This window comes from Ctenopharyngodon idella, chromosome 18, assembly GCF_019924925.1.
Source record: "Ctenopharyngodon idella isolate HZGC_01 chromosome 18, HZGC01, whole genome shotgun sequence".
Taxonomy (NCBI): domain Eukaryota; kingdom Metazoa; phylum Chordata; class Actinopteri; order Cypriniformes; family Xenocyprididae; genus Ctenopharyngodon; species Ctenopharyngodon idella.
The window spans coordinates 30,871,570-30,899,443 of record NC_067237.1 but is presented as its reverse complement, the minus strand read 5'-3'; the positions used below and the strand labels follow the sequence as shown (position 1 = coordinate 30,899,443).

The 27,874-nt window shown below is 34.8% G+C and overlaps 1 protein-coding gene across 1 annotated transcript; it reads right to left on the bottom strand.

Moving 5' to 3' along the window:
• Positions 1–925: 925 nt before the first annotated feature.
• golim4a (golgi integral membrane protein 4a) lies at positions 926–25,949 on the bottom strand. Its single transcript, XM_051869839.1, has 16 exons — positions 25,376–25,949; positions 19,026–19,100; positions 18,694–18,743; positions 18,357–18,410; positions 18,066–18,216; positions 17,863–17,945; positions 16,577–16,660; positions 13,057–13,212; positions 12,705–12,947; positions 11,266–11,531; positions 10,876–10,952; positions 9,176–9,240; positions 8,461–8,652; positions 8,195–8,263; positions 8,015–8,101; positions 926–2,493 (listed from the first exon to the last, which is right to left on the bottom strand). Exons 1-16 carry the CDS (start codon positions 25,659–25,661, stop codon positions 2,362–2,364), a joined length of 2,070 nt encoding a protein of 689 aa, XP_051725799.1. The 5' UTR covers positions 25,662–25,949; the 3' UTR covers positions 926–2,361.
• Positions 25,950–27,874: the final 1,925 nt, after the last annotated feature.

Below are 27,874 nucleotides of genomic sequence, written 5' to 3'. Positions count from 1 at the left end.
AGTGCTCATCCTTAGTACATGTTAGTTATTACATTAACTACATTATTTAATACAACTTAAATGAGACCTTATTGTAAAGTGTTACAAAATATACATTCCTTAAATTTTAATGGTTTAATAAAACTTGTAGGGTCTTTAAAAACAAATATCTGATCCATTATATATATACACACCTAAAACATATATACCAGGTTGTCATGAAACTCTAGATGACGCAGGCTGAGGGGTACTTGACGCTAAATGCTGACATTCACATTGTTAACTACACGGCACAAGCTGATTGGTTCCTGTTGCATCTGTAGCCAGTGATTTGCTGAACAGCATTTAAATAAGTGGTCAATGTTTGTGTAGCAGTTTGCAGCACGCTTTCAGAGTTTCTCTAAAACCCTCCACCTTCCCCAGCTCCACCTGTCTAGATCTGCTACAGGTTATTTCATATTATGCTATTTGTGCAGCAGCAGCATGTCTTACATGTTCATAGTAGAGTGTGTTTGTATTGGCTGTAGCAAGTCTCTACTTGCTCTGCAGCAGCAGCAATAATCAACAGCAGCATGGCAAATCTATTCTGCCAAGACCAAATACATTAACATTGTCATATCCATTACCATGCTAAACTCTTCAGAACGTAACAGACCAATTTTGTTCTGTTTCATGAAGAATGATAGGTAGAAAATGTTTTTGGGATGATCTCAGTCCATTTTGTTTTACCATTTCATCCAAGGCTCTTGCTCTCCTCTAAGACTGACTGCAGAAACGCAGAGCTCTCGCCTGAATCTACACATTACCTCTGTGTCACTTCTGCTGCATCTCATCAGCCTTCCAGGAACTGCAGGATGAAAGAAGAGCGAAGAGATTTTTCCTCTACTTCAAACATCAGCACACCCGCCAGACTTTGTGCATGATTAAAAGAGGATGGAGCATTAAATCCTTCACCAATTTTTATTCCGCTCACAATGCCTTTATCAACAAAACGGCACAAAAATATTTCTCTGTAAATCACTTTCAGAACAGAAAACTTGAGAAAAAAATCTAACATACAGATATTTATTTTAAATATAAAGTATTAAAGCTGAACACTTAACAAGAAAGCTGGTTTCACCAATATTAAATCAATGAATAAATCTAAAAATCATGTGTCCCAGAAAATAAAAAGGTGACAAAACAAGATTATTTCATTTTATATAATATAAAAAACAAAGTAAATACAAAACAAAATAAATACAATTTTTCAATATTGTAGTGATTTAGCATACATTCAGAACAAATCATTTTGAGTAAGCTAACCATTTTGTTTAATTTTTGCATATTCAAATTCTACATCTGAATATTATGTCTCTTATTAATTCTCATTTTCAATGTGCCATTCATTTCTCTGCTGTCATATGTTAAACAGTGACAATAAGACTTAGAGGACCAGGTCCAGTAGCACATAGAACACTAGTACTAGTTTATACTAGAATAGTAGTTGGCAGATCGGCTTGAAAAGAAAGAAAGAAAAAAACAATAAAAATAGTTTACCATAACAGAGACATTCGACAAAGATATCAGGAACCAAATCACCCTGGCAAGATGGGCAACATTTGTGAAAATTTTCCTTATAATCTCGATGAGGCACTTGGTGAAAAGCAAATAAAAATCAGTATTTAACTAAATGAATTTGGTTTATGTTTAGGCAGCAGTAATCCGACTATGGTAAATAAGCACATACAGTACAACATTTAAAAATGACGAACTTTCGACAGCTACAATTATCTGCTTGAATTACATGTAAACATTCATGTAGTGACATCTGTTGACCCAAGCACCTTGCCAAACTCACCCATGATACAATATTTCTGCATAGCGTTATTCATCAACAAGATAGATGAATTACCAACACAAGTTTGGGCATGGCCAAGTGAGGATTTAAGGCTGATTGGTGACTGCTGCCTGTCCATCAAGATCAGTCTTAACTGTTAAAAGGTTTACTTCAAAGATGGAATATATCTTGTATGTGGAGCCACAACTGAACAAAAAAATGGCAAATCTTTCAGTGCAAGAGATTCTGGTTGTTGAAATCTGTGCTTTCAGATTTTCGTCCAGCCAAAGAAATTAAATGCATTTAAACTGAACTTATTCACTGCTCCTTAGAATAAGAAACAACAGACAGACGTACAGTAAAGGCAGACAGCAGGTGTTTGGTCTGTAAGTGGTTGGGCGTTTTGGTGCATCTCGGTTTCAGAGTTACACAGACCGGAAGAAAAAACGGTTTCCTATTCATCAGAACGACCCAACAGAACCGTCTCCTGGCATAATGTTTAAGAGGGTGGGGTGGGGAAACCCAATCCAAACGTGGCAGCGATTGGCTGTCCTTCAATCGCCTCACATTTCTGCCCTGCGAATTGGCGGTTTATCCCCGTTACCTTCTTGCTCCTCTTCTTCCTCGTAGTTCTCTTCATTGTGATGTTGGGCGAGTTGATTATCCTCCTTCACAACCTGACCTCTGGCTTCTTCCTGTACGGATACAAAAAACAGCATTTTAAATAAAAATAATCAAGTATGATGTTTGTTACACACACCTATAATCACCATCGAGTCTGGTTGCTTGTTACAAACCACATCAAATTTCTTTCACAGAAGAAATTAAGGCCTTGTTTATACCTGGTGTTAAAGGGTTCGTTCACCCAAAAATGAAAATAATGTCATTTATTGTCGTTCCTCATGTCGTTCCACACCCGTAAGGCCTTCATTCATCTTCAGAACACAAATTAAGTTATTTTTGATTAAATCCGATGGCTCAGTGAGGTCTGCATTCACAGCAATGACATGTCCTCTCTCAAGATCCATAAAAGTACTAAAAACATATTTAAAACAGTTCATGCGAGTTCAGTAGTTCTACCTTAAAGGGATAGTTCACCTAAAAATTAAAATTCTGTCATCATTTACTCACCCTCAGGTTGTTCCAAACCTGTATAAATTTCTTTGTTCTGTTGAACACAGAGGAATATATTTTGAAGAATGTGGGAAACTGAACAATTCTGGGACACCATTGACTTACATATTAAGTCAATTTTTTTCCTACTACGCAAGTCAATGGTGCCCCAAAGTGGCCTGGTTACAAACTTCCTTCAAAATATCTTCCTTTGTGTTCAGCAGAACAAAGAAATGTATACAGGTCTGGAATAACTTGAGAGCAAGTGAATGATGACATCATTTTCATTTTTGGGTGAACTATCCTTTGAAAGGAACACTCCACTTTTTTTGAAAATAGGCTCATTTTCCAACTCCTCTAGAGGTAAACAGTTGAGTTTTACCGTTTTCGAATCCATTCAGCCGATCTCCGGGTCTGGCGGTACCACTTTTAGCATAGCTTAGCATAGTTCATTGAATCTGATTAGACCGTTAGCATCCCGTTAAAAAAATGACCAAAGAGTTTCAATATTTTTCCTATTTAAAACTTGACTCTTCTGTAGTTACATCATGTACTAAGACCGACGGAAAATGAAAAGTTGTGATTTCCTAGGCCGATATGGCTAGGAACTATACTGTCACACTGTTGCACAGGGAGCGTGCCTTGCAACCATGGAGACATTTGTGAGAGACACTGCGTAATATCATTGCGCCTGCTGCAGCCATGGTACGGCAGCAAAGTTCCTTGATCATTACGCCGGAATGACAGTATAGTTCCTAGCCATATCGGCCTAGAAAATCGCAACTTTTAATTTTCTGTCGGTCTTAGTACACGATGTAACAACAGATAAGTCAAGTTTTAAATAGGAAAAATATTGAAACTCTTTGGTCATTTTTTAACGAGATGCTAACGGTCTAATCAGATTCAATGAACTATGCTAAGCTATGCTAAAAGTGGTACCGCCAGACCCGGAGATCGGCTGAATGGATTCGAAAACGGTAGACCTCAACTGTTTAACTCTAGGGGAGTTGGAAAATGAGCCTATTTTCAAAAAAAGTGGAGTGTTCCTTTAATATTATAAAGCGGCAAGAATATTTTTGTGCACCAAAAAAACAAAATAACGACTTTTCAACAATATAGTGATGGGCCGATTTCAAAACGCTGCTTCAGAGCTTTACAAATCGAATCAGTGACTCGGAGCGCCAAAGTCACGTGATTTCAGCATTTTAGCCGTTTGATAGGAGATCCGAATCACTGATTCGATTCGTAAAGCTCCGAAGCTTTGTATTCTTCGCCTGCTAACTTAAAGGATTAGTTGACTTCAGAATTAAAATTTCCTGATAATTTATTCACCCCCATGTAATTTAAGATGTTCATGTCTTTCTTCAGTCGAAAAGAAATTTTTCTCCATATAGTGGACTTCAACGGGGTACAACGGGTTGAAGGTCCAAATTGCATTTTCAGTGCGGCTTCAAAGAGCTCTACATGATCCCAGACGAGGAATAAGGGTCTTGTCTAGCGAAACAATTGTTCATTTTCTAAAAAAATAAATAAAATTATATACTTTTTAACCACAAATGCTCGCACTGCTCTGCGATCCGCCACACATTACGTTACAAAGGTCACGTGTGACGTGCCGTAAGGTGAAAAACTCCATCTCATTTTCACCTCCAACTTCAAAATCGTTCGACACTGTTGTTTTACCTTATTTTTTTGTAAAGGCCATTTGGCTTAGTCTTTGCATGTTCGCTTTGTAGACACTGGATCGGTACTTCTGCCTATGTCATGCGTGACCTTTTCAATGTGATTACGTCATGCGTGGCGGATCGCAAAGCTAGTGAAAGACAAGTATTTGTGGTTAAAAAGTATATACATTTTTTTTTTTTTTTTTTTTTTTTTAAGAAAATGACTGATCGTTCCGCTATTTAAGACCCTTATTCCTTGGCTGGGATCATGTAGAGCCCATTGAAGCTGCACTGAAACTGTAATTTGGACTTTCCTCCCATTGTACCCCACTGAAGTCCACTATATGGAGAAAAATCCTGGAATATTTTCCTCAAAACTCTTAATTTCTTTTTGACTGAAGAAAGAAAGACATGAACATCTTGGATGACATGGGGGTGAGTAAATTATCAGGAAATTTTAATTCAGAAGTGAACTAATCCTTTAATGCGAAACATCATTGGAAGCGTGCTAGCGAGACAGGATTTAAACTTTGTTGGCTGGAGACCCAAGTTTGGTTTGACGACAAAAAACGTACCAAGCACAACATTCGCCGTGGTCTTGTGGCTGTCAGAGCAGGAACGAAAGCTGATGTTCTCTGTATGTTTTTCTACAGCTTATTGTTCATTAGATCAAAAGATCTGAAAAAACCATACATTTACCCCCCTATAAACCCTCCCCTCGAAGAAATCAGGACAGAAGTGGTTAAAAGTGGATAAAAGAGACGGATTAAAACACCAGGTGTAAATGGATTCCAGCGAGATTCTGAAGAGCCCATTCACTGGACACTTTACTATCCCACAAGGCCACGAGAGAGGGTTTGTGAATGGCAGTGAAGTGGCACAACTGACACCATAGGTCACAAGACAGTGACAACATGGCGGATGTAGTATGTCCGAATTTTATTCATACTATATTGAGCATACTATTTTATTGGTCAGGTATGTAACCAAATGTAGTACCTAGTATACAGTATGCAATTTCAGACACAGCTGTTGGTCCAAACCCATATGAGGGTGAGTAAATGATGACAGACTTTTCAATTTTGAGTGAATTGTAATTTTAAAAGTGCACAGATGTGAATAAAGCAGGAAGAACATTCCCTAAATCTAAGAGATGATGTGAAAATGGAGGATGGATGTTTAAAGTAGAGCTGGACTCATGGCAGTAACTGAACACCGTGGAGGACGCTGCAATTGATCTGACTCACCCAACTGTGGCACTGCCACCAGTCTACGGTTACAGCAGCAGCTTGTACAAAAGAATAAGTGAAAACGTACACACACGTAAGCACTACATAACTCTCTGGAACAGACAGCTTAACTAGAGATTCATGGCCCTGCCTTCTACATTTTTGACAAGAAAGTAAATAAACACTACAATTATTTGCTAATTTAAGTCATTAACAAATATATAATGCTTAACAGATACTAATGTATTTAATGTATACTAAAATATGCATACAGTATTGTTTAAAATTTGTTTAATTGTGTTTGAAAGAAGTCTCTTATGCTCACCAAAGCTGCATTTATTTGATCAAAAAAAAGTATACATAGTATACTAGTAATATTGTGAAATATTATTAAAATGTAAAATACTTTTCTATTTTAATTTTAAAATGTATTCCTCTGTTGGCAAAGTTGAATTTTCAGCATCGTTACTCCAGCCTTCAGTGTCACACGATCCTTCAGAAATCATTCTAAACATTTCTTATTATTATCAATGTTGAAAACAGTTGTGCTGATGAATACAAAGATCAAAAGATTTTGTATCATCGTCAAAGTCTTTATTATCAATTTTCATCAATTTAATGCATCCTTGCTGAAAAAAAATTCTTCCAAAAAACAAACAAACTTTTGAACAGTAGTATATACAGTACCGGTAAAAAGTTTTTGAATGGTAAGATTTTTTAAATGTTTTTAAAAGACGTCTCTTCTGCTCACCAAGGCTTCATTTATTGATCCAAAATACAGCAAAAACAGTAATATTGTGAAATATTTTTACAATTTAAAATAACTTTTCTATTTGAATATATTTTAAAATGCAATTTATTTCTGTGACGCAAAGCTGAATTTTCAGCATCATTACTCCAGTCTTCAGTGTCACATGATCCTTCAGAAATCATTCTAATATGCCAATTTGCTGCTCAAGAAACATTTATTACTATTATCAATGTTGAAAACAGTTGTGTACAATATTTTTTTCAGGATTATTTGATGAATAGAAAGTTCAAAAGAACAGCATTTATCTGAAATAGAATGCTTTTGTAATATCACTACTGTTCAAAAGTTTGGGGTCAATAAGAGTTTTTTTTTTTTTTTTGGAAAGAAATTAATACTTTTATTCAGCAAGGATGCATTAAATTGATCAAAAGTGACAGCATAGACATTTATAATGTTGCAAAAGCTTTATATTTCAGGGTTCTTCCGCAAGATGCATGCAGTTCTGTTTATTAACCGCTAGAGCACCAAAAGTGCAGCTTAAAAGGTAGGGTAGGCAAGATTTTTCATAAACTTTTTTTGTTGGTTGAAATGGTTTACATCCTGACAGCAATCAATAATAGTAGTGGTCTAAATATTAAACAAATTTACATATATCTGTGGAAGTCTCAGGACCAAAAAATGTTCGTCCAATTATTGCATTAGGTCCGAATACAATGATAGGATGTCTTAACTGCCTGTCAACATATGTATTTCCATACCTCCGCGCACCCTGTTCATGCAGTTGTAGACAGACAGTCACTGAGCGCCACAAACAAACAGCAGCTGCCTTTTCAGTTCCCCCTGAACCAAACCCATGATGTTCTACTACTCGAATCTGTTCACATCCTCAGACTCGGATTTCTACCTTTCTATGACAACATTATCAGTGCTGAAATGAATCTGCAGCAGTGGCCTGCTGCATAAAGCAGGTTTCAGTTGCTACCCAGGTAAGTTTAAGATTAGTTTGAGCAGACTGTGGTTTTTCAGGTTCAAGAAGGTGCCATGGCAACTTATGCTACACGGCTAACCTGCTCTACAGCAGGTTTTAATCTGGGTTAGATATTGCAGAGCAAAACTGGACCAATCAGCTGTGAGCAAAGTGACATGTATCTGATGCAATAAAGCCACTCCCCTTGTATCTCTTGCTCCAAATTAAAGCAGTTTAGAGTGAAAGAATTTTAGACAAAATTGCCTTTTTTAATTGCCTGCTGCAATTTATTTATTTATTATATTTATATTATAATTATGTATAATTAATAAAATATATATATATATATATACACACAAAACTGCAAACCCTAGCATTAATTAAATTACGTAAATCTTAAGGATTATATTTAATTTATTTTATCATCTTCCAGGTGCAGGTCTGATCAAGTCTGATCTTCTCAACTAGCCACAAATTATAAATATGTTGTACCTGTTCTCCATTCTCCTCATTATACGGGTCTCCCTCTTCCCCTCGTACCGCCTCATGCTTCTGATTTTCTACCAGCTCATCTTGAGCCTGGAGAGAGAAAGTCGTCCCAATTAGGTAACAAATAACCATTCTTGCTTTGTTTTTAGGACTGGGTGTGTGTGTTTGCATTTGCTATTCGACCTCATCATCGCCATCTTCCTGGTACTGCTCATCCAGAGCATCTTCCTGTTGGTCTGGGTTTCCAGCCATCTGCATAAAACACACAAAACTCAAGTTAGACATTCACAATTGCATAATAAATATCCCCTAGATGTTGGCAACAGTCAAATTCCCAAACTAAATCACCGCAATTTTTTTTTAATTAAAAAATGCTGTTAAACATCATGCTGAAAACATGTCACGTCTGCCAGTTAGGAGACTCCAGCTGCAAAAAACCAGTCGCTTACCACGAGTTGTTCTTCAGCGGGCGGTTGGTGTTGATTCTCTTCGGCCAGGTGCATGTCGGGGTGGCCTACGGGTGCCAGCTCTTCCTCCTCTTCTTCTCCACGGGGCTGCTGCTGCTGCTCAGCCTCCTCAAACTCATCCTCACCCTGATTGTTGGGGTCGTCCTCTGGATCAACATCCGCTTCAACAGGTCGCTGAAAGATCAATGTATTTATCATCAGTACACATGTTCACAATGGCTTAAATTACTCAATTTGTGACTAAAAATAGATGCGCGTAAAATGTATTGAGAAGCACGTGCAAAAAATAAAAAGTCACTCATAAAGAAAAAATTCAGTTTTATTAAATTTAAGGTCATAAAAGTCTTAAATATCTTACATGGTATAACAAATAATTACACATCTTAAATTTGGGGATGAAAAAAGGAATCATGATACAGCCGAATGTGATTATTAAATTTCAAAAGGAGATGACAGTATATATATATATATATATATATATATATATATATATAAAAAACAATATAATTTAAGCAGAAATATTAAAAAACTAGTGTACTTTTTGAAATATACATTATTTGATATATTTTATAATGTGCTCCTATTTTTTTTTTTTTAACTTAGAAGCACATGCTCCTTAGGAAAAGTAAGAATCAAGCCATGTTTATATGAATACTGGTGCTTCTGTATGTGTTTATAATAACACAAGGGAACACACCTCATCCTCATGGTGAGCATGGTCCTCTTCACCTTGCCCCGGCTCCTCATGGTGCACATTCTCCTCTACAAATGACAGAGACATACGAAAAATATAATCCTCAGTGCCCAGTTGTTCAAAAAGTTTTATAGGGTTCAGAATTATCTAGATTTGGAAATCCCATGTTTTGCTATCCAAGATCAGATCATCCATCCACAAGTTAATGAAATTTCTGTCATTTATTACTCACCCTCATGTCGTTCCACACCTGTAAGACCTTCATTCATCTTCAGAACACAAATTAAGATATTTTTGATGAAATCCGAGAGGTATATGACTTGTCCATAGATAGCAATATAATCACCACTTTCAAGTTCCAGAAAGGTACTAAAGACATTGTTAAAACAGTCTGCAGTGGTTCAACCTTAATTTTATAAAGCAACCAGAATACTTTTTGTGCACAAACCCCTCCCCCAAAAATAATGAGTTTATTCAACAATATCTTCTCTTTTGTGTCATTCTACGTCAGAACACCGACTCATTATTGGCCGGCTTCTGCGTCCTGCGTCATTTAGTACCTTTCTGGACCTTGAAAGTGGTGATTATATTGATGTATATGGACGAATACCTCTTGGATTTCATCAAAAATATCTTAATTTGTGTTCCAAAGATGAAAAAAGGTCTTACGGGTGTGGAACGACATGAGGGTGAGTAATAAATGACAGAAATTTCATTTTTGAGTGAACTAACCCATTAAACTATCAGTCCCCTACGAAGGCACTAAAGGGACATGGTGATGAAAAAAAAATATATATATGAAATGGGAAAAATGTTTATATTTTAATATATAATTTAAATATTTAGTTTTGCATTTCCCCAAGAAACTTCATAAAGAACTCAACTTTTGAAAGTGAATGCGAATTTTCTTAGGGAAACGCAAAAGCATTAAAATTAATTTTTCTTCCCATCTCATTTTCTACCTCCCATCACCATGTCCCTTTAGAGTTTCCGTAGCCCCTTATGTGACCCACAACAAAAACAAACAAATATGAATGCAACAAGGGATGCAGTTGTTAGAAACTACTTTTGACTGGTTCACCTCTGATGATTATGCCAATGTAATTTATATACAGTAATTAAAAAACACTTCAAATTAAATATATTATTTTTGTTTCATATTGACAGCTGTTTGGGAGATAAATTTATTGCACTAAAATCTCTTTTTTTTTTACTTTACTGCACTGAAAGTCTTAATAGGTAGCATAATGTGTACTTTATTACTTTAACAGTTAAACTAATCAAGAGCAAAATAAAAATACAGATGTGTGTATATATTACATGATACTAAGGTTTCATTTTTTGACCAGTTTTAAAGTTTTATTACATTTTTGTTCCTGAAATCCACCCTTCTGCTGGGATCAGGATAATCCTATTTTTGGGGGGGATCACAGGTATCCCAATCTTACTAAAAAGTGAACAACACAAACTGGCTATTTTATCCAAATCAAAACCATGATTGAATTTTATGATCTTATCCGATTTCAGAATCATTTTGATCTTTTGAACAACACATTTTCAAGATTTGATCCAATCCGATAGCCGAAATCCGATCAGATCACTTTTGAACAACTGGGACCAGATATTAAAATTACAAAAAACATTTTTGAGACACCATGGGTAAAAGTAGCACTGGTATTACATCAAACCAAATAAATTGTCACCTTTCTCCTCATTTATCTGTGGGTCATCTTCTCCCTGAACTATATCAGCATCCATGTTTTCATACTGTGCCTTTTTCCTGGTAAATACAGAAAATAAAATGATTTATTAAACAAACCATTACAGTTTCCTGGCTTAGATCACTGTGACAAGAACAGCAAAATAGCCAGTAAACATGCACACATGACTATTCTTCATTAATGTTAAAAAAAATGAAAATCACTGATTATTTACTTTTTTCTTTATTAATATTGCATTTGGTTTGATGACTAACTGTGGAAAATCACAGCAACACAATCTCTTGTAGCTTTTAGTTTTTATAAACATCATTCATAATAAAAATAAACTTAAAATAAATGAATAACTACAAAAGTAAAGGGAGGGCCTCTGACCGGAGCATCTCTTGCTGGAGTTGTTGCTCTTTGAGATCAGCTTCTCTGTTATGCTGTTCCTCTCTCTCTCTCTGCAGACGTAATCTTTCCTCTCTCTCCTTCTGCTGCTGCAGCTGCTGTTTCTGCAGGGCTTCCTGACGCAGGTGCAACTGTCTGCGTTCCTCCGCCAGCTGCGCAGCCAGACGCTGCTGCTCCTGCTGCTGTTCGTATGCAGACTTCACCCGCTCCACTTGTGCGTGCTCCACATGTGCCTCAGCTGGCGCCACCTGGGGGCAGAACAGAAGAGTGAGGGCCTTACAATGGAAAATGAGTTAAATGTTGGAGGACAATGCAGGAAGGTGGACTGGCTAAGCTAACAACTCAATATTAATAATAATAATGAAAACATACAGAATGAAAACACATACTGAAGCACACACAAATATTGGGTGAAATAGGTTATGTTCAGACTGCAGGGAATTACTTTATTGCACAAGAAAAACTGGTATATATAGTGATGTTCTGTGCTGTAGTCACAGCCGAAATCTTTTGAATAACGTATGTATACTTCTGGCATTTCTGTCACCGGTTTTGACGTTATTATTGTGTGTCATGCAAAAGACAATTTGAAACCAGTGTGTCCAGAATGAGACTCATCTGTAAATCTGATTGGAATCACATTTAAAACCACCTCCAAATGTGGTTTGAATCATGCGTTTTTTTGTTTGGATATGCAAAATCTGGATATGTAAAAAATTGGATTTTTGCTCGCAGTCTGAACATAGCCATAGTGTGTTTTTAATTGGATGGAACCGTTTTCGATTAATACTTTATAAAAATCATTTAAAACTACATTTTTTGTCTTTCTGACCAATTGTCTTATAAGTTGTCTTATAAAACAGAATAACTTGGCTGCCTACCCTTTGAAACAGCACATTATTATGGCTAAAAATGTTGTCTAGGTAGGCAGCTTACTAGGCACTACCTTTAAAAGATTGGGGTCAGTGTGTGTGTTTGTTTTTAAATAAATTAATACATCTATTCAGCAAGGATGCATTAAATTGATCAAAAGTGAGAGTAAATACATTTATAATGTTATAAAATAAATGGTGTTCTTAAAGAAATCAGAAAAAAAGCATCACAATTTCCAAAAATATTAGGCTGCACAATTGTTTTTAACATTGATAATTAGAAGAAATGTTTCTTAAGCAGCAAATCAGCATATTAGAATGATTTCTGAAGGATCATGTGACACTGAAGACTGGAGTAATGATGCTAAAAATTCAGCTTTGCCATCATAGTAATAAATTACATTTTGAAATATATATATATATATATATATATATTCTTTCAAAAAAAGTCATAGCAACGCCAAACTTTTGAACGGTAATGTAGCTATACTAGTATATTTGTAATTTATCTAATGTTTGCATTCAGAATCATGTCGCAAAAGTTCTGACCTCCTGAGCGTCACGTTGCTCCCTTTCTAGCGCATTTTCATCTGGTTGGTTGGCCTGTGGCTCCTCCTCCTCCTCCACTTCATTATGCGGCCCATCAAACTCCTCCTCTAATTTCTGAGGCTGCCCCGCCTGCTCCATCTCCTCCTCTGCCAGCTCTCTCCTCCTCTCCTCGGCTCCTCCCATTTCTCCAACCTCCTCCCTGTGGTGCGATTGAGGCTTCTCGACCTCGTCATGTTTCTCCTTCTAATGGAGATCCACATGAGACAGATCTCATTCTTGACCATTTAAACCAGTGACATGAGTGGGGAAAAACCTCAGTTTTGAATGCATGATAGGTAAACAGCTTCAATACCTCTGGCTGAGCATCATGGGGTTGATTGTTTTCCTCTGCGTTCCCGTTCTGGATGGGCTTAACAGCCTCATGTTGCTGGGGCTGCCCTGCAGCATGCCTCAGACTGGGCATCTTACTGAGTGTTTCCTTCAGCTGTTTATATTCATCCACCTGAACCTGGAACCCATGGAGACCCACTACATCAGTACAACACCACATATCAGAGTGAAGGCTTCATATACATTGGTGAAGGGTTACATGAGAGATTGTTTGGTAGTTAGTTGAAACAGACAACAAATACAGCAAGCCAAAATCAAGAGCCTAGCATTTCTTCCCATCATGAGGGAAATACATCAATATCAGAAAAAAACTAGTGCAATCTATATCAAAAGTTGTATAATTACTTGAATAATGAATTGAGAACCTAAAACTACATTTATTTAATTGACAAAATGGTAACACTTCATAATAAGTTCTCAGTTGTTAACATTAGTTATTGTATTAACTAACATTAACTAACCATGAGCAATATCTTAAAAAAGCAACAACAAAAAAGCTTTATAAAAAAAGCAGTTCATTGTTTGTTCATGTTAGTTCACAGTGCATTAACTAATGTTAACAAATACTCTTGATTTTAATAATGTATTAGTAAATGAAATTAACATTAACAAAGATTAATAAATGCTGTATAAATGCAGTTCGTTATTAGTTCATGTTAACTAATGAAACTTATTGTAAAGTGTTACTGACAAAATACTACAAAACTGCATGGTTTTCATTTTATTTACTAATGTAATGTAATTTAATCATATTTCGATCTTAAAGCAAAAATAATTTAATTGAAAAATAGAAAAAAACAACATGGTTTTATTGTATTTATTTATTTATTTGATATTTAATAAATATTTCATAATTTAATGTTTATACTTTTTTAAAATAAAAAGATTTTGTTAAAAAGCAGAATGTATTTAATTTAAAATAATAATAATAATAATAATAATAATAATAATAAATACTAGAAAACTACATGGTTTTAAATTTATTTAAAGCCTCAATATGTAATATTTTCTGTCCGCTAGAGGTCGCTAAAGGCCTATTCAAAACAAAGGCGTAGCTTGATGACGGCAAGTTTGAGCGCGGAATCTTGGGACATGTGGTCTTCACCTCAACGGCCGGTGGAAAATAATCGGGATAGGACTCGGGAAGAAATCCTGTTCATGGATGCGATTATTAACGTTACTGTAGTATGAAGCAGAGCAGGACCGAGTGTTGTGGGAGCTGAACGAGGCCGCTGGAGCGATTGCGCAACACACTCAGCGGAACTTTTATTATGCCACAGTCGCCGGCGCCGCTTCCGCTTTTCCGGTCATGAGTATGAGGTAACACAGCTCTGTTTATCATATTAGATACATTTGAGAGTGTTGAAAATTATGTTATAACGTTACTCTGTGCGTTCGCTCGGTGGCTGCTGTGAGACACTTGTTGCACATTGCAGTAAGCTAGATTTAAACAATAAGACTAAGCGTGTTGAGCTATATAAAAATAATTTCGTTTTCTGTCTATAAATATACCAAAACAGTTGTTCCCTTGCCTATTAAAATATGTAAATATTAAAGCGTCTTTGGTGTTTCCATGGTTTCTACAAAATAAAACCGGAAACCAAGAGTAGCGGGTATGACGCAATTGACAGGCGACTCCTCACACGTCCCGGAGCCTTGGTTAAAATTGCAATTTTCTCACGATTTACAAATAGTTGCAAACATTTGGGATGTTGTAAGTACTCAAGTGAACAAAATATATAACACTGGCCTAGTGATTTTTGGATATTTTACTGCAAAATTCTTACAATATTGCACCTTTAATATTTATATTCAATAAAAGTGCTCAAAAGCATATTTTTGCTCTGGTTTCAATATTAGTATTGATTTAAATTAAATGTAGGTCTTTGCACATCAACTTGTACAATAAGATGCAAGAGGTACAAAGGAAAGTAAACCAAGACTTTAAATTTGGGGCTGTTCCTCACACAATGCTAATGTATGACTTCAAAAGACTATTCTTTTAAAACATACTATTGTTTCATCATTCTCAATTCATACCCAAGATCCTTTAATCCTAATTAAACCTTTCTCCCAGACCTCCTTCACTAGTGTACCTGTTTTCTTTTCTGTTTGAGTGCCAAGTGTTGGCAGCATGTGGAACGAAAATATCACTCTGGATGTGTTGGTTTGAAAGGAGAACAAGTGCAAACACACACAAACACACTAAACCCACTGCCTCCCAGCATCCTTTCTCTATCATCCTGAGAAAGCAGATAGTGACAGTTCTAATTAACAAGCATCTGTACATCTGGTTTTACAAAGCCGCAGAGAAAAAGCGAGTAAACAGGAAGTACAGCATGTATGGCTTATCAGACTCATGCACATTTTAGCATACTAAACTAGGGCAAGAATTTCTGAAAAACGAGAGAGAATGTGTGTGCAAGAGATCATAATGGCCTTGTGGAATGCGACCGGACTTGAAATGCAGGCTTAGTCCAGTCTGAAACAGCTTGCATAAGCAAAGCAGCACTGCAGTCTAACTGAATCAGCAGGATCACGTGCTGCTTTCACACTGAGCGCATTTCTACTGAAAAATTGATATGAAGTGCTATGCAGAAATAAAAAATATTAGCTGTTGCAAAACCTAGTGAGCTGCCTCATGTCCTACATAGGCAGCATCCTAACCGTCATGGCGACTAATTTGGGATGAAGCCACATAAATAAATAATACTCCTAAATTGCACAGGAAAAGCAACTTAATTGCTGCAACTTACAGTAAGCATTTGGTATTGTGTTGTTAAATGCATGCAATAATCTAATTTAATTACACTAAACTATAAATGCTATTAACCATTAATCAATGCTTTTCAGTATTGAATGAGATATTTTTATATGTAGAAGTATATATTCTCTCACTTTGTCCACAGTCTTAGATTTAATTTTTTACTAATATATATCAGATTAATTGCATTAATGTAAGCAGTTCCATGGGGAAGAAAACAACTTTACTTACAAATATAATAAAATATACAAAAAAAAAAAAAAATTGTGTGTTAAAATTATTATATAACAAAATTGTTTTGTGTATGTTTGTACAAAAAAAAAGCTTCATTAGTAATTTTCTTTTATCAAACCCAATGCATTAGTATATGTGTATAGTGTAATTATTAAATTACTATAGCAAAATATTTCAACGGATAAGTAGGTTTACAGCTCATGTTCACCATGTTTTATGCTAAATTCAGCAAAATAATTCTCTATGTGCAGCAAAAAAAGTAATTCCTGAAATACTACTTGCAGCTACACAGTGTTGCATTGCTTACAAAGACAGTGTAACTACTATACTCTGCTAATATGGGTGTAGAAATAAATATAACACCATTTTTTTTGCTGCTTACATGTGCTGTGTGAAACTGCACTTGCCTTTCCCACAGGATATCCTCTGTATGGCACACACACTCTTTCACCTGCTTAAAGCGCTCACACACACACACACTCACCTGGGCAGCAGCTAGCGCACTCTTGTGGTCCTCCAGGGTCAACACAAGCTGGTCGTGGGAGGATTTTAGGTTCTTGTGCTGTTGCTACAAGAGGAACCATCACAGTCAAAGCTCAAATACAAGCATTCATATGGACAGCGTGAATTATCATCATAAATGTATATCTTAAATATCATTATCATGATATATATATATATATATATATATATATGTATATATTACACACACACACACACACACCGATGAGCCATTACATTATGACCACCCCCAGCCTATCTAATAACATGTAGGCCCATACGCAGAAGGCTGCGATGAACTGTGTGCTGTGACATGTTCCCCTGGTCACCACTGTTGTAGCTGCTGGTGATTTGTCGCACTGTGGCCCTGTGGTTGCTGTGAACAATGCGCAACAGTCTCTGCTACCCTCTGGCATCAATGAGCTGCGGATGACACACGGCTGGATGACGGTTCGCTGTTTGGCCATCCGTGCACCACTTTTGATGCGTACTCACTGCAGTGGCATGTGAACAACTTACAAGGCGCGCCGTTTCCAAGATCAAAGTTCAGAGGCGCTGTGCCATCACGATTTGTCCTTTATCAAACTCTGATAACTCAGCAGCTTTTCCCATTCTGACAGTGAACACTCTACTGACCGAAAGCCGGTTGTCAGTGGGTATATATACTGCTCTGTGTACTGCCCCTGTGGCACTGTTCGCTTGCCAGGCACGCTCATTGCTCTAGGCTGGGGGTGGTCATAATGTAATGGCTCATCGGTGTATATTTATATATATATATATATATATATATATATATATATATATATATATATATATATATGAAATTATTTCAGAATCATAACAATCAAGCACAATTATGTGTGTAATGTAACAAAATAACCATTTATAATATTTTATTTAAAAAACTAAATATAATATGTATTACATTATATTATATATATTAAATAAGCATACTTAAATATAAAGTAACAGAGAAATAAATAGAATTATGTTTTTTTTCTTTATGTAAAAATAAAAAAATCTTAATGGTCTTGAAATATGATTACGTTTCTTTATGCTAAATATATTTTGTAATTTTTTATTTATTTATTTATTTGTTTGTTTGTTTGTTTGTTTGTGAATTTTGGGGCTGCCATAACCAGACATATTTTCACCAAATTCACCCCTTTGTCTGTGGCAAATGGTACACCTGGCTTAATTACCCCATAATAACCATAAAACATATTTTATACTACTGCTCTAAAAAGACCTAGTGCTTTTCGGCATTACCCTGGTATCCTGAAGTTGCACATAGACGTCCTGATGAGCTTTTCTCAACTGCTTGTTCTCCTCACGTAGGTTATATACATTCTCTGGGGAAGAAAGAGAAAAAGAGAGGCAACTGAAATGATCATAGCTTGTGATGCTAGAGCCTTTTAGTTGGTGGTTGCCAGGCTGTGGTTGCTAAGAGAAAGATGGTGAGAACATGATACCTTTGAGCTTAGAAATCTCAGACTCTTTGGTCTGATGAAGCTGGTCAAGTCTCTGTTTATGTTCATCTAATGCCTTGTTGTGTTCATCTCCTTGTAGCTGATGTCGCTCTTGTAGTTCGTAATATTGCTTTTTTAGGTCGTCATGCTGGTTCTGATGGTAAACACACACACACACATACACACAACAGTTTGTTATCTGTGTTTGTTGTGTGAAGAAAATACATACTGCATATTTTACAGTACATCACAAAACATAGTTTTTAAAAACAAGCATGCATTTTTCTCACTGACCTTCAAAATCTGATGCTGGGAATGTAGAGAATTAAACCTGACACTGGCATCTTGCTGTAAACAAACAAATACAAACAAACCTGGTCATTTTGTAAGCATGGCATCACTGTACCTCTAAATGCCATGCCAGTAAGCCACAGGCCGTGATATTCAAGAAATATATGAGCTATTCGCATACAAACAACCAGATGAGTATTTGACTGCAGGGCAAGTGAGTGTTTGCTCTCAGAAAAAAAAATGTAGCTTTGCCTGCATTTCATCTAGTTTTACAACACAAGTTTTTACTGAAAAAAAAAAAAAAAACATTCTTCATGCCGTAGCTCTCAAAACAACATACCTTTTCTTTGTTGAGAGACTGCTGAGACTCTATTTTATACACAAGAAAATCTGTGAGGAAAAGGCAAAAACAAGTATTACAGCAGAGACAAATGCAAGACTAATTAATTAACTAAATTGTATGTCATTATTTTGCAATGACATTCATGCATTTTAAGTGTGGCTTAAATGTCCAAATACTCTTAGGATCTTATTAACTTGACTTGGCGTAACATAGCTGCTTTGGGCTGCACCAGTTTATCCATCATGCAAGCTACAGGATGTCATTACACTTCATCATTTCCTCTTCATCAGTTAGTCATTTATGTTGTCATATATCATAAACAATCTTGCCTTCTTTGGCTTTTTTATGCTCCAGCCGCTCCTTCTGAAGAGACTTCTCCAACCTTGAGCGATGCTCGTACACAACTGAGAAGAAGAGAGAGAGAGAACAAAATATATTTGTCTTTTGTATTGGTGTTGAGTGTTGACCAGTGTTGGGGAAAGTTGTTTTTATAGAAAGCAATGAGTTGTTACTTCTGCGTTACTTTTTCTCAACTAGGCTGGGTTGAGAAAAACAAACAAACAAAAGTTCTATTTTTGTCAAATGTAAAGGTCCTTTCACACTTAGGGCTCTATCATACACCCAGCGCAAAGCAATGCCAGGTGTTTTTTGCTAGTTTCAGCCCGACACGGTTATCATTTTCACGTCCAGTGCCACGTTGTTTAAATAGCAAATGCACATTTGTGCACCCATGGGTGTGCTGGTCTGAAAACGAGGTGTGTTCTTGCGCACTGTTGGCGCGTTGCTATTTTGAGGCAAATGAAATAGACTGCGCCATTGACCAACTAAAACCTGGTCTAAAGTCAAAAGCACAATTTTTATTTTTATTTTTTTTTGTTACTTTAAAGAGCTAGTTAGTAATATGTGCCTATAGGAGAGTGTACAACACGCGTACACTCTGCTTATTACACACACAGAGACGTGCAGCAGCACACAAACATGCCAAATCATCCCCTTGGATTCTATCTGACATTTTTGTCAAAATTGAGTTATTTACATATTCATATTCTGTGACAACTTATTTACATTATGTGATGTTTCCTTTTTTAAGTTGTGCACATTTTGGGAAAAAAGGTTAGAACAAAAAGGTTCTATCTACAAAGTCAAACTCTAACTTGGTTCTATAAAGTTCTATCTGTGAGCCACTCAGCACTTTGAATGCACACACGAGGACCAATCAGGATCAGCTTTCTTTATCGTGTCATCGGACTGCTCTGGTGCAGAAAACACAGAAGAGCGCAGAAAATGTTAAAACAGTGACAATTCCACGCAACACAATGTTTATTAGAAACCTCATGATCGACTATTTTATTTATGATCTTGTCAATGACAGCAGCCCAAATTCCAGCAAATTTCAGTCTTTTTTTGTGTTTTGTTGTATCTGATTGCTGAGGAGTTATTTTTATAGTTAGACACCATGCTAGCCATCAGCGCTATTAAGAGGATAGGTTCGGGTTTTGTAGTCTATTTGCTTTATTCCAGTCATGTCATTGTCATACGAGGGAATGTTATGTATATATTGGGTTATGTTTTAATCTTGATCCACCCTATGTACTTGTATTAAGATGTATGTAGCTATAAAGCTCTACGCTATGGCACACTGGATTGAAGTGTATAAACTACATTAAGTGAGATGAAATGTTAAATTTTACATTGTTGGTAAAAACTGAGTTGTTGCATAGTTGAAGTAATTTAAATATTTTTAAATGTGAAATATTTTAAATTATATATAGTAAGTGAAACATTTTTCAATGTTTATTAAACTTTGTTAAACACCTTTGCTGAAGCATTGTCTGTTTTCTTGCGGTTTTTTAAGTCTTAAAATGTCTTAAATTTTACAATATTAAGCCTTAAAGGTCAAACAGTCAGCTTTTTAATTGATGGGGTCTTAATTACAATAATAAACGTTAGCATGTTATTTCAGCCTTACTGATGTCTAGAGAGAAAGCCATTTCACCTGTCCCACTTTCTATAGAATAAAGTCCTGCTCAGATGTATTACAGAAGCTGCCTTCTGTCTAAACAAAAGGAAACTTAAAACTTAAATGGTTCCTGCAATAATGTGTTAAATTACCCACCATATTCCTACCTAAATTTAACATCTGCACTGGACAAAATATTTAACACTGCCTTTTATGCTTAACTTGAACAAGAAAAAAACATTCATTCTAAAATATGAATTAAATGTCATAGAAAGCATTAAATTTAACTTTCTCATGCATGTCAACACATTGTTACAACACTAATTTTAGGTTTCAAAACAAATTATAAGTAAACTGTTTGTGTTTCTTGAAAATTATTGCTTCAATTAATGTTTTGCAAGACAGAACCTTATAATTCCAAGCAAAAAGTGATTTTTTTTAGAATTAGAATGTTCTATCTGCATTTGAAAAATCCCCATTGTCAAAAATCCCCAAAGTCAGCAGCAAAAAGTGTTTAATAAAGTGAGATTAAACACATTGCATTTTACATTTATTTAATTAATATTTAATTATTGCAGGTTTGACATGCATATAAAATCGTTGTATTTATTCACAAACAATATAATCAAAAATTATTTCAAAACAACCTACGCTTTTCTTTATAGAAAAAATTAACAATATGCTTTATTAAAAACATCAAAAATGGAAGTGACTGCTGATGACCTCAACAGATCCAACCAATACATTCAGTTGTTATGGCAAGATTTTGGCTAAAAATTTGACACTAATTTTGTCAAGCATGATGCTTATTTTTGTTTTAATATTTTAACAGTGCTTCTTTACAGGGGATGATTTTAGAGAGAATTTACAGCCACAGCTGTGTGTGTGTGTAACATTAAAATTTGAACACATAATCCAAAGGTCTATGACAGTTTTGTGCATTGAAAGTTTAGATAAATTTCTCGGTTACCTATTAGCTACAGTTATTTTTTAACTTCTGGTCTTTGCAAAAATGCAAATAAACGTGTTTGTCTGTCATGACTCATGTCATATCTCGTGCCATTTTTTCACCATCTGGCACAATGAGAGTTGTGTTTTTGATACGGTGTGTCTTGAAACCCCTGTATTATGCACCATGTGTGTTTTCAAATACAATAATGTGTCCTATGTGGGCATGACACTAAACTGTCATTTGAAAATATATAGTTTACAGTCCAACATCGAAAAGTGATTTTACTAAACACAGTAAACAGACTAATGCAAACAATTACTCTGAAACAGTATGAATGCAAAACATCTGTCTGAATGCATATGGCAATAGAGGCTGTGTTTTAAAATATATAAATTTAAAGATGTCAATTTTTTGACATGTATTTCCTGTGCAGTCAGTCTAACAAATAAAGTATAGCATCCTGTTAACATGCAAATAAAGCACCAGTGCTAAAAATATCAAAAATGAAAAAAAAAAAAATAAATTCTACATACCCCTCACCAACACAATCTCCTTACAACCAGAATCTTTTACAGTACCACAATCAAAAAGTAAAGTAAGCTGAGCTATTTTTGAAGACTTCCCCACTGTGTGAACCACTGACCCGTCGAGTGCCACATCCGAGCCCTCTTAATTTCTCTCTAATGGCATCAGAATGAAAGGTTGAACCGTCTGCTCTTTTCACACGTAACATGAGCTACGCCAGTCCTCCTCCAAAATCTGAAATGCCACAGGAAATGAAGCCTGACAGAAGCTTTCCTCCCCATATTTGTGTTTGTCCAGCAGCGTAGGCTGTTCCTTAAACTGCATTATTACAGTGAAGTCATGGTATGTGTCCTCCGACCCCTTGCCTCTTGTCTCGTATCCTCCCATTACAATCATCATTACATGACACATCAAGTACTTATTATGCTGATTAAAGAGGCTGTGCAGTGATTAGGACTCAAAGAAGGCAGTAATCACAGGACCTCCTAGTGGTTACAATAATAATTAAAAGTAAAATCGTTTGTGCAATGAGCAGCACATATGGTCAGGAAATTAAAAAAAAAGATACATTGGCTCTAGGCTTCCAAAGTGCATAAAAAAGTCCTATTTTTTTTATATACGAATATAAAATAAGTATTATTAATGACTTATAAACTATTATGCATAATTTAGAATAATTATATAATAATTATAAACAATAAAAATAATAAAATAAATTAAATCATTTACTGTAGGAAAATAAATATTTTTGTACATTCAAATATAAAATATTTTCAAATTTAAAAAGATTTTTCCTAAATAATTATTAATATTTTTCATTGTCAAGACAAAGATCTGACATATATAAATATAATAAATATTATGCAAATTATTATAAATGACTGATAAATTACAACAATTAAAAAAAAAAAAAAACATTAAATCTAAATCGCAGGAAGTTCAATAAATACATAAATAATTTTCTACAAAAATATAAAAATGTTTCCAAAAAAGTGTTAATCATATTTGTTATTGTCAAGATCTGAACTATATAAAAAAAGAACTATATAAATATAATACATTAAAAATTATTATTCATGGCTGTTATAAATTAATGAATTATAATAACTATAAAATTAAATAATTAAAAAAAATTTAATAATAAAAAACACTGATGGCGTTCCCCATAGCATTGACCAAGATGCAGTGTCTCGTTCCCCTTCTCAGGGAACCATGGTTACTTACAGTCGAAACCTGGATGTTTTTTTTATTATTAATTTTATAGTTATTGTATATAACAGCCATAAATAACTTTTTTTTATGTATTTTTGTATTATATTTATATAGTTTAGATTTTGTTTAATACAGTTCAGATCTTGACAACAACAAACATCTTTTTTTTTCTTTTTTTTATAAACATATATATATAAAAAAAGGAATTATTTAACTTCCTGCAGTAAGTGATTTAGATTTTTTATTGATTAATTTTATAATTGTTATATAATTAATTCATCAGTCATTTATAATAAATTGTTTTATATTTATTTATATTTTTCAGATTGTGTCTTGACAACAAAACATATGATTAATAATTATTTTATTTAAAAAAATATTTTTATAGTTGATTGTACAAAAATATTTATTTGTTTTCCTATAGTAAAAGATTTAATTTATTAGTTTATTCTTTTTATTTGTTATATAATTAACATAGCTAAATCATGCATGACAGTTTCTAACAGTCATTAATAATCTTTTTTTTTTTTTTACAAAAATAAATATGATTCTTAAGACATTTTTTAATAATATTTGTTGTAGTCAAGACAAAAATATGGACTGCAGACTAGTCAGAAAAAAATAAAAATCTTTGCACACACAAAACTCCCTCCAAACTCCAAATATTTGAAAAGAACTGAACAGAAAATGTGGCATTTAATTCAATATTGCAAAGTAACAAAATTAAGGTTTAATCTGTCAAGTGGCAACAGTTGAACATAGATCTGCTTCCTTTGTATTTTATCTAAAAACAAGGGCCATTTCTTCTTGCCCTCTTTGCAGACAAACTGCGAAGCCAATCTCTGTAAGACTGGGACAATGAGAGACTGTGATTTTAGGCACAGGTTGAAACAATGTGGTTGCCAACAAAATGTTCTGCATAAAAATGAGCATCTTCAACGGCAGCTGCAGGGAAACACTGCAGTAGCTACACACAGAAAAAACAATCAAACATTTCTAGGATTTCAATACCTGAACATCCAAAAACATTTTTTCCTGATCAGTTTCAAGCTCTGTGTGAACTGCAGCAAAGTTGAATTTGCAGCAAAACCCTGTTAGATTTCCATGAAAAAGGTTTGCAAACCGCGGCATTTCATTAAATATGTGTCAGTCAAGTGTCATGTAGATGATAACATTTATGTATTGCTATATGGAATCATTTTATATGGTTTGATTTGACAGGTCTTTGGTATAAATTCAGCATGAAACGGAGGTTGCAATAATTTTTTTTCCCCCATTGTGACATATATCCGAGTGAATCGCCTTCTTGAACAAGTAAAATTGTAGGCAGGACTTGATTTTGTCCATGTTGAATTGATTGGATCATTGTGGTTTGCTATTGCTGTGATCTCATGTAAGTAACATTTTGTCCCACCCTCGTGCCACTAAACAATTCATCAGAGAAGAGACTAATGATTTTTTTTTTTTAAATGATGTACACCTAAATACTGCAATATTCTATTAACTCCATTTTGATTTCATGGTGACTTAGATTCATAAGACAATGCTACCCCATTCTATTCTATCGTATTCTATTCTGTTCTATTCTATTCTAAAAATAAATGTGTGAAACATTCAGAAACATTTGTCACCAATTAAACAACTTGTGTCAGACATTATTTTATGTCATTTGAAACTTTTCAGAAAATTTTTGGTTACCAGCCCAGATCTTTCTTAACCACTAGACAACGTTACCCCATTCTATTCTATTCTAGTGAAAAAGCCTTGACACTTGCAGAAATGTAAGAAACCTCAGTCAATGTATTCAATGCATTTGGTGGATTGTATGTGACATTCTTGTATGTGCTTTAAGCCTAAAACATTTGATTACCACTCTAGATCTTTAACCTCCAAGCAACAACACCACAAACAAAGTATCACCTGAATAAGCACATACAGTAAGCTACATATTTTTTAGAGCTCGCGGCTTGCCAAAGTTTAGGAGAATGTTTCTTGCGCTGTGACGTCATCGCGACGAAGTGTGTTTTTACCTTGAAGCTGTGCGGAAAGAGACTCCTGGTGCTGCTGATATTTCAGGGCCATCTCTTCTGTCCTCTTCAGCTGCTTGTGCATCTCATAAGACACCATCCCACCATAGATCATCCCGAACACGACCGTGACCAGTAAGAGAGATTGGAAAATCTTCTTCTGCTTCCTGGAGCACACGCCGTTGCCCATGTTCCCTCCTCTCCTGGATTCCACAGAAACGTTCCTGGGAATTATTTTCTCTTCACTCTTCAGTATAGAAACAACTCTGTCCCCTCCGAGACTTCTCATGAAACATTATATTTCTGGACTGCTGCTCAAACGACATGCATATCTGAAATGTCTTACGTTTTGCCAAGTTTTCCAAAGACATTCAATAGTTTAAAAAAAGTAACGAATCCGGTTGTATTTGGTCCTCGTGGTTAGTCCAAGCTCTGTGAAGATGTTTACATAATGAAAAGCAGTCTTTTTTTACTAATTATCTTAAGTTTAGAGAGGCCTAATCGCACCTTTCGTTACGTGTCACCTAGAGCTGCAGCAGATCATCCAGCGCTGAAGGAAATCCCGCCCCCTCAAACATTCCATTGCTTTGATTGGTCATGGTTCATGTCAATCAAAAGAGGTTCGCTCTAATGGGAGGGGCGTGTGTCTGGTTTTTATTTGAGATGAAAACAAACTATTTTGTTTTTTAAAAACGTAAGGCATTAAGTATGGCATTACGTATGCAAGTTTTTTTTTTTTTTTTTTTTTTTTTTTTAAGAAATTAATACTTTTAGCAAGGACGCTTTAAATTGATCTAAAGTGACAGTGAAGACATATGTCACAAAATATCTCTATTTCAAATGAACTTTCTGCTCATCAAAGATCACGGTTTCCATAAAAAAATAAAAAAATAATAATAAAAAAAAAACCTTAAGCAGCTGTTTTCAACATTAGTAATAATAATAATAATAATAAATCATCATATTAGAATAATTTCTGAAGGATCATGTGACACTGAGGACTGGAGTAATGATGCTGAAAATCCAGCTTTGCATCACAGGATTAAATTACATTTTAAAATATATTAAGTTAGAAAAGAGTCATTTTAAATTTTAATAATATTCCATAATATTACTATTACTGTATTTAAATAATTAATATGGTGAGCATAAGAGAATTATACATTTTTAAATTTTACTTTTAAAATTTTGAATGCCTTTGTGTATAATAGCCTACATAAAACACATAACAATCACATACAGTCCTAAATGAAGTCATTAATATTCAGTAATTTTAACATTCATGTATTATTATCGCTGTTTACATAATCTGGCAAGGCTGCATCTTTACAACAGGCTTTTTGATTTTGTAAATGTATAAAAGCTATCTATTCTAACGTTTAACGCCACACACAATAACAGAAGACATTGGAACTGTCTGTAGGAGATTTATTCAAAATTAATAAAACGCTTTGACTGTTTAGACAAATGCAGCAGGAGGCAAATATGCTGTGGATGTTCTACATTACACAAAACCCTTTTGTTCAGATCAACTGTTTCTAATTAACCATTTTGCAAACAAAATTTCTAGTTATTTTTTAGATCTCTCACTCTCTTTCCCTCTCAACTCTACACTTGAAGGAAATGTTATGAAAGGTAACCAAAGCTACTGTTTCTCTGAGTAAAGAAGTCTTTTTAATTTAAAGGCAGGACTTAACAATAAAACAACCTTATTGAGCATTACAATAATGAGTTAGAGCTGACTCATGAGCTATAGCAGGGGTGTCCAAACTTTTTTAAAAGGGGGCCAAATTTGATGTTGTGGACACATCTGGGGGCCGGATCCTTTTCTATTATACATATTGTTTCTTGAAAACATGACAGATTTGACAAAAGCTTGAACTTACAGTAGAGTAGCTTGAGATAGGACACAGATGTAAATTTAATACACAAACAATATCTGTAAAATTTTTAACAACCTCGTTTTTAAATTTAAATATTATTACTGAGTTAGAACTCTATTCTTATTTAAATTAAAAAGAACTCTATTTAGATCACCGCAGGTAAAACCACACATGGCACCTCACTACATGGTAAAAAGTAAAATTATCGTTTCTATATGTAGAATGGCTTTATGGTATAAATATAGGCCTATGAAATGTGTTTATTTAGTCTATAAACACATTTAATATAAATACAAATGCACAAAACTGCAAGTTAATGAAAAAAAAATAGTCTGTAATTGCCTTTATTACTCATTTAATACATGTCTACATTAAAAATTAAATAAAGTGAGATATTAACTTACATTTCTGACAAAATACCATGGATGCGCAGTGCACACAAGCAGCGCTATTTCGTTCCGCTTTTGGCATAAAATCTAGTACTGCCACCTTGTGTTGACATTGTGAAACTGCACAATTTGTAAATTATGCATGGCGTGCCACATGTAATATATTTTAATAGACAAGCTGCGGGCCGTTTGAAATTCATCCCCGTGCCGTACTTTGGACACCCCTGAGC

Bases quoted from the DNA above. Each gene is read 5' to 3' on its own strand.
- golim4a (XM_051869839.1), bottom strand. From the start codon at position 25,661: ATGAGAAGTCTCGGAGGGGACAGAGTTGTTTCTATACTGAAGAGTGAA. The intron at 19,101-25,375 runs GTAAAAACACAC...TCTTCTTCTCAG, and splicing joins TCTTTCCGCACAGCTTCAAG to TTGTGTACGAGCATCGCTCA. The intron at 18,744-19,025 runs GCAAGATTGTTT...TTTTCCTCACAG, and splicing joins GCATAAAAAAGCCAAAGAAG to ATTTTCTTGTGTATAAAATA.